This window comes from Haematobia irritans, chromosome 1, assembly GCF_050003625.1.
Source record: "Haematobia irritans isolate KBUSLIRL chromosome 1, ASM5000362v1, whole genome shotgun sequence".
NCBI classification, from domain to species: domain Eukaryota; kingdom Metazoa; phylum Arthropoda; class Insecta; order Diptera; family Muscidae; genus Haematobia; species Haematobia irritans.
This window is the reverse complement of record NC_134397.1, coordinates 150,813,015-150,832,086: the sequence shown is the minus strand read 5'-3', so window position 1 is coordinate 150,832,086 and position 19,072 is coordinate 150,813,015. Positions and strand designations below refer to the sequence as shown.

At 35.6% G+C, this 19,072-nt stretch overlaps 2 protein-coding genes across 2 annotated transcripts; one reads left to right on the top strand and one right to left on the bottom strand.

The window, feature by feature from the left end:
* Positions 1–2,392: 2,392 nt before the first annotated feature.
* Sf3a1 (splicing factor 3a subunit 1) lies at positions 2,393–6,927 on the top strand. The gene is made up of 9 exons (XM_075291924.1): positions 2,393–2,630; positions 2,861–3,025; positions 3,088–3,262; positions 3,323–3,648; positions 3,704–4,548; positions 4,817–5,066; positions 6,124–6,323; positions 6,397–6,570; positions 6,654–6,927. Exons 1-9 carry the CDS (start codon positions 2,528–2,530, stop codon positions 6,753–6,755), a joined length of 2,340 nt encoding a protein of 779 aa, XP_075148039.1. The 5' UTR covers positions 2,393–2,527; the 3' UTR covers positions 6,756–6,927.
* LOC142222014 (xylulose kinase) lies at positions 6,915–15,307 on the bottom strand. The gene is made up of 6 exons (XM_075291925.1): positions 15,167–15,307; positions 12,807–12,928; positions 8,036–8,863; positions 7,748–7,969; positions 7,488–7,677; positions 6,915–7,430 (listed from the first exon to the last, which is right to left on the bottom strand). Exons 1-6 carry the CDS (start codon positions 15,239–15,241, stop codon positions 7,167–7,169), a joined length of 1,701 nt encoding a protein of 566 aa, XP_075148040.1. The 5' UTR covers positions 15,242–15,307; the 3' UTR covers positions 6,915–7,166.
* Between the last annotated feature and the right edge of the window lie 3,765 nt (positions 15,308–19,072).

Here is a 19,072-nt window from a genome sequence, read left to right as displayed (position 1 = left end):
TGGTGTTTCACAAAATATAAAATGGCTCTTGTAACAATAGTGATGGCAAAATACTTTCATGCGTATAGTGATGGCAAAATACTATCACAGTTGGCGATTGTTGCAGTGTCACTTACGAGTCTGTGGTAGAGATGAGGATGAAATGGAACTTTGAAATGCTAGCAGGGCAGTAGCATTCGATTTTTAAAACAAAGTGAGAATTAATAAATGTACAAATTTAAATACAAATTTTTATGAAATCTTATGTTTATACATTTGTAAGGTGTTATTGGCTACGCTTAATTGTTTCAAAATAGATGCATAGTAAAGATGCTTTAACAACACTTTAATGTAGTCAAAGATTATAGAAGAGGAAGATGGGAGATTGGCTACTGAGCACATCAAACCATTTACCACATTAGTTTAATACTCGAACCAAACGCGTATACGACAAGTATTGACATAGCATTAAAATGCAAATAAAAAGAAATTAAGAGCACGAAATAAATTTCCATAAAGGGGAAAATGTATTTTTTTGTTGTTGCCTAAAATTTAACATTGTTTCATTAAGAAAATTAAATTTTTCATTTAAAATATAAAAACGAAAAACAACTAAAAGATTACAAACATGTATTAAACTAATCTGGTAAATGCAACATTTGGTATGACGCAAGCCAATATCCCATCTTCCTCAAATCTATAATCTTTGAATTTAGTAACATAATGTGGTACAAATTCTCAATAGCTTTTCTGATGACGACTGTTTCGAGGTAGTGAAGATTCTAAGATTCTAAATGTTGCCAAAGCAGGTAATTGAGAACTGTCCACATATGCTGTGTTTTCTCTGTGAATGTTGTATTACTCATATAACAACACAAGCTAAATTTATTTTGTGTTGGCTTTTGAGAATATTTATTTTAAATATGATTATTATTATTTTTGGAGCAACTCTAGTTTAGCTATACCTCGTAAAAACAATTTTTTTTTGGGTCGATAGAGAATTAAATTTGACATCGAAATAAAAAGTAACCGGTTGGCGGTCGCAACCGGTTAACCGGTTATTCGAGCCTAAAGTGTAAGCAAATAATCGTTAATAAAACCGGTTTTAGTGAACCGATTACTTTAAAATATACATCACTAGAAAGCTAAAGGTACGACCTTTCAAATGAGGTACAACTTTATCCGGTTATCAGTTTAGGTTTTAGATGAAAAAATACGTGTTTTTGAACAGGTTTTTTTAACAAACCCGGCTTTTAATCCAAAAACGCTCGATGTAAAGGTACAAAATTACTAATTGCTTTGTGTAGCTAACACTTCTACCTATCCGTCAAAGTCGATATCTCCGTTAGAACCGGGTATATTTGATCTGAAATGTAATTGTCACCGTAAAATTTTAATTTATCGTTAACAAAACCGGTTTTAGTGAACCGATTACTTTAAAATGTACATCACTAGAAAGCTAAAGGTACGAACTTTCAAATGAGGTACAACTCGAGTTTATCCGGTTATCAGTTTAGGTTTTAGATGAAAAAATATGTGTTTTTGAACCGGTTTTTTTTTTGACAAAACCGGATTTTAATCCAAAAACGCTCGATGTAAAGGTTCAAATCGCGGGTTTTTTTTGAAAAAAATTTTCATCTGGGATAGGATCTGGGTAATATGTATAAAAGCGCCGCAGGCAAAAATTTTTTCAAAAAAATCGCGCGATATTTTTTTTATTTTTCAACCCGTATATGGATATATAATAGTTAATATCACCGGTTATAGTAAAGATAGCAGCTTGACTTTGACCTTGACGGAAAGGTAGAAGTGTTAGCTACACAATGCAATCCGTTATTTAGTACTTTTATATGGAGCAGTTTTTGAGATATAAGCTTATTTATAAAAAACCGGTTCCGAAAAATACAAGTTTTTACCCGTACAGCTGGAACGGATGAAGCTGATATAACGGTTCATACATCATTTAAAGGTCTCTTTAAAACCTTTCTAATGATGTACTTTCAAAAGTAATCGGATCTCTAGAACCGGATATATTAAGGATTTTTAACTTACACTTTAGAACCGAATAACCGGTTATCCGGTTACGACCGCCAAGAAAAAAAGTTGTTGTTGTAATCAACTCAAAGAGTACTACCATCTGTGAAGTTTTGAAAAAAAATCTGAGAGGTATAGCTAAACTAGAGTTTAGCCTTATTTTTTTTTAGATTTTGATTATATTTAGTTAAATTTGAGGATTATTTCTTTTCCAATTTGCCGTTTGAATTTTAATAAACTTTGGCTAACGATCGATGATCGACAGTCGCCGTGGATGTGTTAGCCGTCAGACGACAAGACGTACCACGAATCGCTTTCCGTTTTCATTTTGTAAGGCAGAAATATACAGACGCCAAAAGAGTTAATTGTGCTTTGATCATCTGTCAAACGGAAGACGCAAACGTTGTTGGTCAATGGAATAACATTTTGTACAAAGTTATTAATTTTTAAAGGTTTTTAATAAATTTAAAGAGAAATAACAGTCCAATCCGCAGATTTAGCAAAAACAAGCAGCATGCCTTCGATAGAAGCCGAAACGGCTATGGATAACAACCAACAGTCAAAACCCATGTCGGGGCCAATCATTGGCATTATATATCCTCCGCCGGAGGTTAGAAGTATCCTTTTCCAAATAAAAAAAAATTAATTTTTTCTACTGTGCAATAGAGTCGGTGTACCAAAAAAAAGTGTACATATAATCATCAGTTATTTAAATTGCTGTACCCAAGCAACTTGCAAATATAAATCCGTTGTGATGCCTTTGCAATTTTGTCCAATTTTTTCCTAATTAGATACCAAATTTATATGTTTTCCGTACTCAGTTTTTTCCATGACAATTGATATTTAGATATCGTCGACAAAACTGCTAGTTTTGTAGCACGTAATGGTCCTGAGTTTGAAGCTCGTATCCGTCAAAATGAATTGGGTAACCCGAAGTTTAATTTCTTAAGTTCTGGAGATCCTTACCATGCGTACTATAGGCATAAAGTAACCGAATTCAGGGAAGGAAAAGGTAAATTATGTCTTTTTTGTAAAATTGCTAAGATTTTTTGTAATAACGACGCGATTTTTCAGATGCCTCCGCACCCAGTGTTCTCACTGGACTTAAACAGTTGTCGGTAACCAGTGCTGCACAGCAAAAACAACAGGAGCTCTTAAAACAAGTTGCCGAACAGCAATTTGTGCCAAAAGATCCACCGGCTGAATTTGAATTTATTGCTGACCCTCCCTCTATATCTGCCTTAGACTTGTAAGTTATGCCATTGGTCCAATAGTCATATATTTATGGGCATGTATAATTCCATTGCAGAGACATAGTAAAATTAACCGCGCAATTTGTGGCACGTAATGGTCGTCAATTTCTGACCAATCTTATGAATCGAGAACAACGTAATTTCCAATTTGATTTTCTTCGCCCTCAACACTCATTGTTCCAATATTTCACTAAGCTTCTCGAACAATACACAAAAATATTAATACCGCCCAAAGATTTATTGGGTAAACTTCGTGCAGAAAGTGGTAATAGCAGAGTCTCAATGAATATTGTTTTGGACCAGGTAAAGTATCGTGCTAATTGGCAAAGACACCAAGAGGCGCAAAGAAGGCGCGAGGAAGAAAAAGTTGAAAAGGAAAGAGGTGAGTAAGACAACCACTATAATTCTTCTCGTGTTAACTTATTCTGTATTTTCAGTTGCCTATGCCCAAATTGATTGGCATGATTTTGTTGTCGTTGAAACGGTTGACTATCAACCTTTTGAAACGGGCAATTTTCCTCCACCCACAACACCGGAGGAGGTTGGTGCACGTGTCCTTATGGAAGAACGCTTGCAAGAGGAAGATGGAGACATTGAAATGCAAATTGAGTCTGACGATGAAGACAGCGATGATGGACCATCTAGTGGTGGTGCTGTTAAATTATCCCAAATGGAAAACCGCATTGGTATTCATATGAAAGATGTTACATATCAAAGTCAAGCATCCAAAAAAGACAATACCCAAGTACAAGATATGGACGAAGCATCTAGTGATGAAGAATCACCATCAACCGGAAAAATGCAACCCCCCGTTGCACCGCTTATGCCACCCACTCACGACAAAGTTGTGGTCAAAAAATATGATCCCAAAGCGTCCCAAGCTAAACCTGTTAAACCAGCTCCGACAGATGAATTTCTTATCTCACCTATTACTGGTGAAAAGATTCCAGCTTCAAAAGTGGCTGAACATATGCGTATTGGTCTTTTGGATCCACGTTGGGTAGAACAACGTGATAAACATACAGTGGAAAAAATCAATCAAGAGAATGTGTATGCAGCTGGCACTGCCATAGAAGCTAGTCTCAAGCAATTGGCTGAACGTCGTACGGATATTTTCGGTGTTGGCGATGAGGAGACAGTAATTGGTAAGAAATTGGGTGAGGAAGAGACCAAAAAGGATGATCGCGTTACATGGGATGGCCATACATCCAGTGTTGAGGCTGCAACAAGGGCGGCCCGTGCCAATATTACTTTGGAAGATCAAATACATCAGATCCATAAGGTAAGTTGGAGATTATTGTACATATCTAAATACTCTTATTTGGAATATATAAAGGCACTTTGGCTTTGGTAATCGTAATTGCAATTTAACATTTTTAGTTTATTGCTACCGACTTCTTCTTCTTTTTTTACCTTTAAATCAATGCTATAAACTAAATTTTTAAATAAATATTAGTGTCAAAATATTCCAAATATATAGAATAATCCAAATAAAATATGTGTTTGGAATAAATTCCAAAAATAACTTATCTTCTCTCTTAACCTTCAAGGTTAAAGGCCTTTTACCTGATGAGGAAAAAGAAAAAATTGGACCCAAACCTGTGGGCAACAAACCCGGTGGTCAACATCAAAATCAACCCAAATCCTCACATGCTCCCCAGCAGCAGCAACAGCATCAGCATCAATCACATCATCAACAACATCCACCTCAGAGTCAACAACCACAACATCAACCGCAGCATAGTATGCCAGCTCAACCTCCTGTAATGATGATGCAAATGCGTCCACCTCCAATGATGCGTAAGTTTCATGTTAAATAGTTCTCAATGTTTATTTTAACTTAATAACAGCAGTTGTTAATATCCTCTCAATAAGAGGACTGACTTTTATGGTGCTACTCCACATTGTTTAACACGTAAAAGGATCTAAATATTGTGTAGCACTCATCACTGTGTTATCAGAATTAATATGCACTATGCACGCTAGGAAAATATTTAACCAAAATCACTGTCAAACATTTTTCCTTCGAAATATTTAGATATCGCTTTTGGAAAATACCCCTATTGCGATGTTAAATGTCCAATATAGTCATACAATCATTTGCTGGTTCGAATGTGGCGTCGAATTCCTTTTTGATTTCTGTCAAATATTTGTACAGTGGCAACGTACCGTAACCCCGATTAATAATATAATTGAATAGAATTTCCTTCCTTCCTTAAGCATAAACGGCCAGAAACCTTAAAATTATTACTCATCTTTAGAGCTTAGAATTTTATATTTCAATAAATTTTTCCAGGAAATTCTATATTCGCCCACTTGACAAGATTATGAGAAATCTTCAAGCTAAGTTGAATTCCATGTTCCATGTTCTACTTTCGATATCCAATATTTATTATGACTTTATCCCCAATTTTCAAGAAGCTCCGTTAATGTTACGTTAGCTAGCTAACTTTTTAACCGAACTATAGATATATCTGTCATCTTGTCTATACATTCTATATGCCAGGTAGGAGCTTAACTGCTAGAAATTTTTCAGTTAAAGTTAACTGGAGAAAAGATATTTGCAATTTTCTGTCTGTTAACTGGCAGTTAAAGCCTAACGGAGCTTCAGGAAAATGGCCGTATGTATGATTTGAAACTACATTTTCATGTAGATCCGTTAGGGTTGAACTGTCAGTTGGCAAAAAGAAAGTTGCAGATATCTTCTCTGCGGTTGATTTGTATCTAAAAATTTTAAATGTCCTGCCTCTCACTAAGGGAGCTTCATGAAATTGGAACTTAATGCAAACATATATTTGTCGTAAAATCCATTCAATTGAATTCTCAACAACAAAATGTTTTTTGTTTACAATTTCAGCTCCTCCATTCCCTGTGCCAGGTTATATGGCCCCAATACCTACTCCAGGTCCTCCACAAATCACTCCAGCCCCTGCAGTGTTGGAACAAGCCATTATACCCTTGGCTCAGCCTATACCAGTGGATGATGAACCACCAAATAAGAAATTACGTTCCGAAGACAATTTAGTACCAGAAGCAGAATTTATAGCTATGCACAAGGTTAGTACTATGATCAAATCATAAATCAAAAATATGAATATTACAAATGTTTTAATCATTGACTTTTTCACAGAGTCCAATTACCATACAAGTGCAAATTCCAAATGTTATTGAAAAGTCTGAATGGAAATTAAATGGACAAACAATTGCTGTATCATTGGCACTTACCGATGCTGTAACATTATTGAAAGGAAAAATTCAAGAAGAGACTGGCATGCCACCGGCAAAACAAAAAATATCTTATGAGGTTAGTAAGAATGAAAATATAAATTTTCAATCATATAATTACTAATACATTTTTTTTTTCTAATAAATTTTTGTTTTCCTTAGGGTATGTTCTTCAAAGACAGTAATACCATGGCATTCTATAATCTTTTGAGTGGAGCCACAGTACACTTGCAAATCAAGGAACGTGGAGGTCGTAAAAAATAAATCAAGTATATGTCAAATACTATACGTAAATATAAATACTTGCATTTTTTTAAAATTCAAATACCAATTTCATTCATATACAGTAGTACAGAAAGGTCAGTTATTGTAGTACAATAGCAAACAATACAAAATCTGAATAAATTAATTATGACACCGATGTTTATAACGAAAATGAGTTTTATTTTGATTTAAAAAAAAAACGATTGCACTTTTTGTTGTTGTGTTAATAATTAACGATAAATAGATATTTTGTACAATGTACACAAGTGTATGTAGTAAGTAGTAAGCAATATCGAAAAGAAGACACGACGAGAAGTTGAGGAATGTTGTGTTATTTTTTTCAAAAATAATTTTCTAGTCTTGTTTTTCAGAAGAGTTTTTCGTTTGGTCTATACCATTTTAAAAATAATATCATTTACTTTGTTGCAAAACATAAGCCATTGCTCGATAGCGATCCAACATGGGTGTATATATATCGGCACTGTCTTTGCTTGGTTCACACACTTTTTCCAAATGATTTGGAATATATGGCAATATGAAATCATGATAGCTTAATAAGGTACTCATGCCGATGCTGCCTTCTCCTGTGGGCTTATCTTCCTTTTTGCATAAGTCCAAGTACTCTGCATATTTTGCACGATATGCTGCTCCCAATAATGCTGCCTCACTAGCTTTCTGCAAACAAATAATTAGTTAATTATGAGAAAAACATGGGTAATTGACACCACCCACTTGAATATACACTGGTGCATTAAAAACGTCTGATATCACTTGTAAAATAGATTTATTTACTGAAGCTCCGCCAGTCGCAATGATTTTAGTCTCTTCACCAAAATGAAAACCCATATCGGTGGCTACAGCTCTTCGATGCAAAAATTGACCCTCTATTAAAGCTCGAATTTCAGCTTCAGGGGAAGTAAACCTCAAAACACAATCATCAAAATGTACAAAATTAACTAAAATAATTCACAAAAACTATGCATACAACTTACTTGCTTACACCTTTTGCGGCATCTGCAGAGGCTGCCGTGTGAGATTTATTCCAACGTAAAACACCTTTTGCATTGGGTATTATTTCCATTGTATGGAAATGTAAAGCCATATTACCATAATTTCCTCTTGGTGTTGAATCTAGCAGAGAACTGAACGTTTGCCAACTATTTTGAGCCTCTGAACGTTTGAAAGCATCTCGAACTAAGGAACCATTGCGAAAACTGGGGAAAAATTTGCCATGAAAAAAAAAACCCCAAAAAAATGAATATGTATGACATTTTTTATACCATAATAATCCCATGTATTGATCATCTTCGGTGGGATGGCACAAAACGTGACCTTCCTCTAATTGCGGAGGTTGTTCTAAATTCATCATTATCGTATCGCTTGTGCCTAAGGACATTACTAGCCAATCCTTTTCGACCAACATTCCAGATAAGGCCGAAGGATTGTCACCCGTAAAAGCTGCCACTTTACATGTTTCCGGCATACCAAAACGTTGCACAAAGAAATCACATATATTTCCGAGTATTGAATTAGTTTTGACGGGTTCGCCCAGACGTTCTTCTAGATCTGGGGCACATGCATTAAGACAGGCTTTAGACCATGTCTTTGAGGTAATATCGAATAAATTCATGCCGGAAGCATCGGCATAGTCTATGGCAGCCACATCGCCCAGAAATATTGAAGCCAAAAAACTACTAACCAATGATATACGTTTGGAATCTTCGTAGGCATGTGTTCGTTGCTGGTAAACTTTACGTATTTGTGGTCCCGTGAAACGAGGATAACACTTGCTGCCAGTCAAACTAACCATTTCTTTGAGACCACCTATGGCCGTCTCCATTTCAAGGCACTGATTTTCCGCCGATCCATCCATCCAAATTGGTGTGCGGGTTAAGACAAATGCTGAATCATCTATTTGTAAATGCAAAAATTTATCTGGATCGAGACTCTTTAAAGTCTCAAAGCCATGGCGTGACCAATAGAGGGAACCATGCTGTTGTGCCGAACCCCCTATTGAAACGACGGTGCTTAAATCTGCTCCTTCCATTACTAAGCGATCCATAACAATGTCAATGGCCTTAACCCACATAACGGGTTGGACAAAGTATCTATGGAAATGATTAAACAAAAATATTTAAGCATATTAATAAAATGTTGTGTATTCTCTGTGGCATACATAATACTGTGGCATTACCAATCAAAGAATGGAGGTAAACCCTTATATTTGTTTAATTCTAAAATTATTTCATGTACTTTGAAAAGTGCAGTCGAACTTCCCTATAATGAATCTGGACGGGTCCAGAAAATTACGTTATTATATAGAAACTTCATTATATAGAAATTATATCAGAATACAAGAAAGGAATAGTCATTATAGAGAGAGCTTCATTGTTTAGAAGTTCACTGTAGAAAAGTTTGACTGTAATACCAAATGCAAATTTTTTTTCCATTTTTTTGAGAAGACTTAAAACATTTCTATATAAATAAAATTTTCTATAGAAAATAAAGTTTTGATAAAATTTACAAAATTTTCTATAGAAATAAATTTGTTTTTCGTATTTAGTGTTGTTCCGGAGAAGTGACAGCATCTCTGAAAACTTATTTGGCCAGTAATAAAAAGAAATAAAATTTTGACAAAATTTTCTATAGACATAAAATTTTGACAAAAGTTTTTTTTTATAGAAATAAAATTTTGACAAAATTTTCTATAGAAATAATATTTCAAAATTTTTTGACAAAAATGATTTAAAAAAATCGAAGACTTTTTCCCCCTGAAAGTATTCAAAGAAATTTTTCTATAGTAACAGGTTGGCTGATAAGTCCCCGGTCTGCCACATAGGTGGCGTCGCTAGTATTAAATGCATATTATTTTTATATAGTACCAACCTTTAAAAGATTCGTGTCAAAATTTGACGTCTGTAAGTCAATTAGTTTGTGAGATAGAGTGTCTTTTGTGAAGCAACTTTTGTTATTGTGAAAAAATTGGAAAAAAAAGGAATTTCGTGTTTTGATAAAATACTGTTTTCTGAAGGGAAAAAATACGGTGGAAGCAAAAACTTGGCTTGATAATGAGTTTCCGGACTTTGCCCCAGGGAAATCAACAATAATTGATTGGTATGCAAAATTCAAGCGTGATGAAATGAGCACGGAGGACGGTGAACGCAGTGGACGCCCGAAAGAGGTGGTTACCGACGAAAACATCAAAAAAATTCACAAAATGATTTTGAATGACCGTAAACTGAAGTTGATCGAGAAAGCAGAGGCCTTAAAGATATCAAAGGAACGTGTTGGTCATATCATTCATCAATATTTGGATATGCGGAAGCTCTGTGCAAAATGGGTGCCGCGCGAGCTCACATTTGACCAAAAACAACAACGTCTTGATGATTCTGACCGGTGTTTGCAGCTGTTAACTCGTTTTCGTCGAGTTTTTCCGTCGATGTGTGACAATGGATGAAACATGGCTCCATCACTACACTCCCAAGTCCAATCGACAGTCGGCTGAGTGTACAGCTACCGGTGAACAGTCTCCGAAGCGTGGAAAGACTCAAAACTCCGCTGGCAAAGTAATGGCCTCTGTTTTTTGGGATGCGCATGGAATAATTTTTATCGATTATCTTGAGAAGGGAAAAACCATCAACAGTGACTATTATATGGCGTTATTGGAGCGTTTGAAGGTCGAAATCGCGGCAAAACGGTCCCATATGAAGAAGAAAAAAGTGTCGTTCCACCAAGACAACGCACCGTGCCACAAGTCATTGAGAACGATGGCAAAAATTCATGAATTGGGCTTCGAATTGCTTCCCCACCCACCGTATTCTCCAGATCTGGGCCCAGCGACTTTTTCTTGTTGCCAGACCTCAAAAGGATGCTCGCAGGGAAAAAATTTGGCTGCAATGAAGAGGTGATCGCCGAAACTGAGGCCTATTTTGAGGCAAAACCGAAGGAGTACTACCAAAATGGTTTCAAAAAATTGTAAGGTCGTTATAATCATTGTATCGCTCTTGAAGGGAACTGTTGAATAATAAAAACGAATTTTGACAAAAAATGTGTATTTCTTTGTTAGACCGGGGACTTATCAGCCAACCTGTTAGGTAGTGTAAAACAACAGAAAAGCTGTTCTAAACTTCAAGTTGTACAACTTTAAAGTCGCCCTTATGGAAATTACAACATACATTTAAAATAATTCTGACAGATAGTCTAACCCAAAATATTATAAAATTTAGGTAGAAATCCGTTTCAAAAATTCGGAAAAGTTGAAATTTTAGGAGTTCGCAATTGGCGACATTCGGATATTAAGATTTTTTTTATCATTATTATTTTTTTTTTTTTTCTTCAAAAAAACATTCACCCTAATTCCTGAAGTCGCCCTCGCTCTCGCCGTCGCGTTTTGTCGTCTGTCGCTTTTAAGTCGTCTCGTCATTCAATTGGTATTCCTGTGAAGTGGCGACGGCGACGACGACGATTACTTTTTGTACCAATTACAATACTCGGTAATAAAAAGCCGATATCAATAGAAAACAATCAGCTGATGTGCAAAAAATTAATTTTAATTTTTTCGGTTTAAAATATTTTTATTTCCGACGCAATTCTATGTCGGAAAATCAAGAAAAATATTTAATTTGACGCGGGAAAATGTGGATATATATTCAAGGACAGTAAAAGCTTCCAAAACTATAAAAATGCAGACGACGCTGAGACCAATGGCACAAGGATCATCATGAAAGAGAACAATCAGCTGATATACAAAACTGAATTTTAATTATTTGCGTTTAAAAGCTATTTGTTTGTAATCCAATTTTGACTTGGAAAATCAAAATAAATGATAAATTTGACTCGGGAAATCATTTAGATATCTACATTAGGACAATAACAACATCCGGCATATACAATTAGAACGACGTTGACATTATGTACCCAAGGATCATTCAAAGTTCGTGAAGGACACATTTGTTATCTAAGTTTGGTGCTAAATAAAATACATTGGCCTTGAAGGGTTTCTATTAAAAATAAATGGAATTTAAAATCAACACTTTTACTTTAATTGTACAGTGTTATTTTCTATGATGTGATGACCATAACTGCTATATATACTGATTTTCCGGCCGTTTTTTTGTAATTGTTGAAGATTAGTCACTTTACCTCTTACCAATTTCTATTTTTTAAATTTATGTTTCAATTGTTCGATTAATAAAGTCTAAAAAACTTCTTCAAAAATTAAACACTAAACTCGTCGCTGGTAAATTTAAAGGCGACAAAAAGCGACGATATTGGCGACAAAAAGCGACACCAGGAATACCGATTTTCTTCGATAGCAGAATATATCGACGAACGGAATACCAATTAGTGGCGACAGAGGAAAAGCGACAAAAAGCGACCGCGAGGGCGACTTCAGGAATAAGGGTAATTAAATATCTGTCATTTGTTGGCCTCGACAAGCTTTTAAATTTGGTATGTGTAACCCGATTTCCACTTTTTCCTTTTCTTTCTATTTACTGTACGTGGTATAATGTAAATTACTTTTATATGCGTTCAAAATTAATCAGACTTTTTTTTACTGTTAACTCGGAGAGAAGATATCTGCAATTTACTTTTAGTAACAGACAGTTAAAGCTTAACGGATCAGCATGAAAATGACCGCATTTGCTATTATTCTGCTAAAACTAAATTCAATATTTTTTTAAAATTTTTTGAGTTGTGAATTTACAAATAATAGATATCCAGTCGGTGATTGACTATGATTACATATTCCCACATGTTCCGATATTCGGAATCGCAAATTGCATCAGTTTTTTTTTTTCTTTTAGCGAAAAAATAGAGATACTTTCGGACTCTTATATCATTTTAATTTGAAACTCTCATTAAATTCTCTACTATATTACCAAGATTTAAGTTATTAAGATTCAGGGTTAAGAAATTATGGCCAAAAGAAAATTTTGCGATTTGCGAATTTCGGAACATGAGGGATTGTCTGACATAATAAAAAAAAACAACTTCAATAAACAAACAGAAAAATGGGATTCGCTGATTAAAATGTCTAAATGTTCTTACTCATTTTTTCGAGGCCCAGCATTGGCACCACCTGTTGTTCGAAATTCCGGAAGATCGCTATCAAATTTAACTTCCGCCGTAACTAAAACCTCTAGCTTATTATTTAATTGGACGGCTTTAAGCTGAAAAAAAAAAAACGAAATGAAGAATAAAGCAAGTTAAGGCAAATTAAATTACATTTGCGTAATCTTTGAAATTTGGGGGAAAAGACAATCGATGACATCAACTGAGTCATATTTAATAGACAAAGCAAATATCCTTTACCAAAAGATGTCGTCATTCCCCTCATATCTTAACAAACCAACTATTCCCCAAGAAAAGGTGTGTCTATTTGTTACCATAAAAATATTCGCTTATTTTTATTTTGTGTGTGGATGTGTAGAATTAGTTAATTTTACTTTGAGGCTTAATTGCCCCCATTTTATATTCTTATGAGTATTCCTAGTTATTTATAAGGCACACAAGGCACATTGGCTGCATTTAGTGCGACAATTATACCATAAGTACGAAATAAATATAACAAACGATGATTCTAAGATTAAGGGTGATGTTATTGAAATATTACTCTTATCAGCGAATCACAGCAAATTATGGTGTGTTTGTCTAGTATAAAAAATCTTTTGCTATTACCATTCATAAAGTAATTTCGGCACAAAAATAAAGCCACAAACCTTATTTCACAATTGAGTTTTTAGGTTACAAGATAATTATGTTAATTTGTAAACTTTTAATTGTAATGAAAATGTCTGATATGTGTTTGCTTAATTTCAGTAGTTAGTGAGTTAGGTAGGAGAATCGAAGCTTGCTGTACAATTCCCTGTAATCAATCTATTCAATGATAAAAAAAATTACTGGTGTTTTATGCGGGAAAGGGACTATTTCTGAACTTAGTAATTTCGGCACAAAAGGGCACAACCCCTTATTTTATAATTTGTTTTTTATTTTACAAGATAACTATGTTAATTTATAAACTTTGGTTGCAGGGAAAATGTGTGATTTGTGTTTCCATAATTTGTGTAGTTAGTGAGATAGGAATTAGAATCAAAACTGGCAGTATAATCTACTGAAATATGAAAAAATTGTTCATGCTTTATGTGGGAGAAGGGTTATTTTTGAAATTACCTAGCGGTGACACAAACCTCTACATAAATGACCTATAACAGACCTGCATATGATAATAGATCTATAAACTATCCACCATGTTCCTATATACGGAATGGCAAACTTTTCGTTTGGCACTGTTTTCTTAAGCATAAAGCATATAAACTTAAATATTGTCAGTCTATTTCTCTTTAATGGGAAGTTCAAATTGAGATTAGATTGAAGTCTGAGGTTATCTCGATTTGCTTTATGACTCCTGAAATTCATTTTTGATGGACGTATGTATGACAACTGAGGAATCTTTATCATAAAGATATGTTCAAAATATCAAATTCCTTTGGCGGATACCTAGAAAAAGTAACAAAATCATTTATGGATGTCTACCTTTCGATGGTCTGGCTTTTGAACAGACTGACGATTTCGCTGACGCAGACGTTTACTACGAAAATAAAACGGGAAGATGCACCAACGTTGGCGTCTCTTCGTTTTGAAATAAATAAAAATTCTGCCAGAACATAGTGGAAGCCAAAACCGGGGTGCAATACCATGCCCGCCAAGGCCATATAAAGGGTTCAGTCAAAGTTTCGACTCTACTCTAAAAAATTGCAGTTGTAGATTATCCCCTCTCAATAATGCTGGTGACATTTCTGAGTCTTTCAAATCTTCTCTAAGTGGATTCATATTGTTACAATATGGACTTTTCCATGTTGCGAAACAATAGTGTTATAGAGCTAGTCAAGATCATCCATTTGGATTACATATATATCTAGTTAGGCCAAATGTTAAAATCGTAAGAATGACTACCAATGAAACTGTACGTGCTGCAATTGCATTTTATGTTGATTCTTATTCCACAAACAAGCCTATGTCAACATGATTGCCCGTTGATGAATCAATGTGAAACGAGAATATGGGAAAATGTGAAGGAGTTAATGGGTCATATGAGCCAAGTACAGTGGTAAGAAAAACAGAATACAAAGATATTCCATATTCACCATCGAGAAATTCATGAGCAAGTTTTTCTCTATTCATTTATTATAAAATATAAAATTCTATTTTCCGCATAGAAAGTAGACTTTTATTAAAAAATACGAAAACGATAAAAAGAAAGAACCATTTGAATGCGTGACAAACATCATTTAAAGAAAGGCGGTGAGTGTCATTAATTTACCCAAAACTATGTTAAAATGTGTAGGTGACGGCATCGACTATCGCTCCACTGTTGTTGTACGCATAAACACGTAAACAAAACCACATACCTTTTGAGTACTTAAATCGAAACCCAAATAGGTGGCCTTTTCCTTTTCATCGTCATCTCCTTTATCGTGTTTCATCTTATTTGGTATCTAAAGGTATCTTCAATTACGTTGACTGTTGTAATGTATCCAATAAACTACAGCTTCTTAAGATTTTGATGAATAAACACGAAATTATCACGATAAAACCTGTTATAAATAGTGAGCCTTCTTTCATATATTAATATAACATTTCTTAAGTTCCATATTTTTATCGCTATATAATTTTTCCCGGTTTTAACGTTAATTCTCAATCTAGTATTAAACAATATATACCGCAACAACTTCAGAAGACAATATACACTTTTAGAGGAGGCTAAATTATTTTTTTTTTTTTTTTTTTTTTTCCTTTTAAGTTGCTCCCAATGCCGATGAAAAAAAACACCCTTATTGGAAGACTTATTTGGCCCGGAATCACAAAGCCAACACTAATAGACATCGCAATGCTGTGATGAAACTAAATGCATGGACCAGTCTTCTCCAAGAAATCCGCTAAAATGCTCAAACCTTCTATACCAAATTTGTCAACAAATTGTTCAATATCAAATATACCATCCAATTCGGTGAAGTGCGTTCTTTCCAAGAAAAATCTAGGGCATTCAAAAATCACATGGGATGGGGTCTCCACCCCACCACATGACTCACACTCTGGAGAATCAGCTACTCGCACCTTATAAAGTGTAGAATTGCAGAATGCATTGTCACTCAGTATTCTATTAATTGCTTTACACTGAAGAGTATTCACTGCCACATTACCGAACCACGGCTTCTTCCGCACCGTCGGAAAGATTCTGAAGTAACAGGAATTTCGTACTGACGCCTCTTGTATATATTCCGTTGACCATTTCAACCACAATTTTTCCTCTATTGTACGAATAGCATCACCTAAGGGCCATTTCAAATCTAAACGCCATCCCTCTTCAAATGCCTTTTTCGCTGCTTCATCCACTTTCTCATTGTGAGGTATTCCCATGTGCCCGGGAATGAAATGTATTTCGATGCTTCCACAGTGTTCATTTGCAAGAGCCAGAAATTGATGTGCCAAAAAATTAAGTCCTCCGTTGTTTTTAAGCGCTTGAACTCCAGCTAGACTATCCGTTAAAAATGCAATATTTGTCAGCCCGTTGTTTGTAGCAAATTCAAGAGCTTTATATAACGCAACAAGCTCCGCCGACATAGAAGACAGTCTTTTGGTGACACAGAAGGCCTGAACCAAACCAGAAGCCTGGTGGTAGAAAGCAGCCCCCGTATATTCAGCATGCACTGAGCCATCCGTGAAGATTAAATCAAACTTTCTATCTTGTAGATCCGCCTCCTTCTCCAACCTCAGACTCCTAACCAGTTCAACGCTAGCTTCAGCCTTATTTTTGACAGCTCCTTTGAAAAAGTCCTCATCAAACTTTATATTACTTGGCTTAATGATTGATTCAGAGATCTGTGCGACGTCTTCAAAAATATGCTGGAATTGATGATAGATTCTGTAGTAACTAGAATTCAATGGACGATCCCGAACAGCCATTATCTCCTTTGCCGGAAGGTTCAACGCAAAAACTTTTATTAGTTCCTTTGCCGTTGCCAATTCAAATCTCTTGTCAGGAGGCAATTCACCAGCCATATGATATATGACTGAAACAGGTGTTGTGCGTATGAGACCCAGGGCCTTTCTCAGGACATTATTAAGGCAACTTTTAATTCTGCCAGAAGCAACTTGAGACATATTTGAAAGAGCCGAGGCTCCATATTCAGCTTTCGACCTCACAAATGCTTTATAAAAAAGTAATGCCTTAATCGGATGCACTCCAAAACGACACCCATTGATAATATTCATGAAGCGGCATTTCTTTTCAATCTCCCTGATCGTAAAGTCCACATGTTCGTTCGACGAACCATTTGTCGAGATCACCACACCTAGGTATTTCATTTCCTGTACTTGATTCAGGAGTGTGTTTTCAACGCATATGTTCAAATCTCGTTGTCTTCTGTTAAAGTGAACCACACTTGTCTTGGCCATGTTGAAATTAAGACTCTTTTCATTACATCTTGCCTTAAAGTCAATAATTTTAGACTGAAGCAATGTCTTGGTACTGTTAAAATCCTTGTCATAACAGATCAAAACAAAGTCATCTGCATATTGAAATAAACGACATTGACTCGAGTTGACATGATGAAGTGAAATGGTGTATAAGTTAAAAAGAATTGGACTCAGCCCACTCCCTTGAGCTAGTCCACCAAATGTCTCTTTCGACTTTGTCCCGCAAATTAATATCCTTTCTCTAAAAAATTCATAGATCCACCAAGTAATGTGACTGTTAAAGCCCAAAATTTCCATGACATCCTTCAGAACCTCTATATCTGTGCAATCATACGCTTTCTCCACATCAACACACATACCCATTACATGCATTGACCTCGACTTCAGGTCGGCCACAAAATTCACAAGGTCGTTTATGCACATGGCTGTCGAATGATGAGGTCTAAAGGCATAAGAGCGTTCAGGGAGCAGGTTAAATGATCTGATATGTTCATTAATCAGATTTTTCAGCACACCTTCTATTAATTTGACATGTACACTCAGAAGCGATATCGGTCTAAAGTTTACGATCATGGTGGCATCTTTGTTCCTCTTTGGGACCGGCGTTAAAAGAATTCTCCTCCAGGAATTAGGAAAAATACCGTCCTCGAAAAGCTTCTTCAGGATTTCGAAAAACGCAATTCTGTCTGAGTCCTTTAAATTAATAATCATTTCATAAGTTATCTTATCAGCACCAGCTGCAGATCCGGGATTTCTTGATCTAATGAACGATTCAAAATCACATACTCCGAATTGAGGTAATGGGTCTCTATTTTTAAAATCAGTTGAGAGCGGCGGCGGGATGTTAATGGGAGCAGATTCTGTGACCATATTGATAAAACACTCTTTCTGTTCCTCATTCCAGATGTTGTTTATATTTTTTTCCTTACCAAATTTCCGCACGTTCTTCACTTTATCCCAAACCTCCCTCGGAGAGCAAGCCGAAGAGACTGCAGAGAGGAAGGCTTGAAAATTCGATTTCTTTAAAGTTCCAATATAGTTCTTCAATTCATTGTCAGCCATAATCCAATCTTGACAGTTCTCATAAGTTCTGTATCGGTGATATTTCAATCTAAGAGCATTGCGCCTTCGAAATAATCTTGAGGCCTCGGGGTCCCACCATGGTTTGGGTTTATATTTGTTCCTAGAATCTATGTATTCCGAACAATTTTGAATTATAGAATCCATTTTGGAACTGAATTCCTCATATGAGGTGCCCACACTCAAACGACTAACACCGTCTAATACACGGCGATGGCACACTTTGTAGAAACCCCTTGGTGCCGGATCAATATCACAGATTTCAATTACAATGGGAAAATGATTACTGTTAGTCAGTTTTGCCTTCCGAACAGACCAACTCGGATTTCGAACAAAGTTTCTGCAGAACGTAACATCAAGAAAAGAGAATTGGCCATCACGAACAGAAAAAGTGTAGTCACCAGTGTTGAGACAGCAAAAAGAAGAACCATACATCAAATCTGCAAGAATGTCACCTCTCGTATCAGAAACTGGAGACCCCCAAAGATGCGATTTGGCATTCAAATCACCGCCAAAAATCATCGGAAGGGACATGTTCTCAACAGAGTCAATGAAACTGGAAATAATCGCCTTAAAAGCACCGTTTGAGGTATTAGGTGGTATGTAAGCCGAAACAACACAGACATTTTTCCTCAAATTATGAGTACGAATACCAACCACTTCCCCAACAGGAAATTTGTCCAAAATTGAAAATGATATATCTCTTCTAATGTAGATGCCTACACCTCCATATCCATCACTCCTGTTCTTATAAACAT

Excerpts from the sequence above, each read along its gene's own strand:
- LOC142222014 (XM_075291925.1), bottom strand. The coding sequence starts at position 15,241 with ATGAAACACGATAAAGGAGATGACGATGAAAAGGAAAAGGCCACCTAT. Across the intron at positions 7,970-8,035 it reads CAATACATGGGATTATTATG|TTTTCGCAATGGTTCCTTAG; the intron begins GTATAAAAAATG and ends ATTTTTCCCCAG. Across the intron at positions 7,678-7,747 it reads GCCGCAAAAGGTGTAAGCAA|GTTTACTTCCCCTGAAGCTG; the intron begins GTAAGTTGTATG and ends TTGTGTTTTGAG.
- Sf3a1 (XM_075291924.1), top strand. The coding sequence starts at position 2,528 with ATGCCTTCGATAGAAGCCGAAACGGCTATGGATAACAACCAACAGTCA. Across the intron at positions 2,631-2,860 it reads TCCTCCGCCGGAGGTTAGAA|ATATCGTCGACAAAACTGCT; the intron begins GTATCCTTTTCC and ends ATTGATATTTAG. Across the intron at positions 3,263-3,322 it reads TCTATATCTGCCTTAGACTT|AGACATAGTAAAATTAACCG; the intron begins GTAAGTTATGCC and ends ATTCCATTGCAG.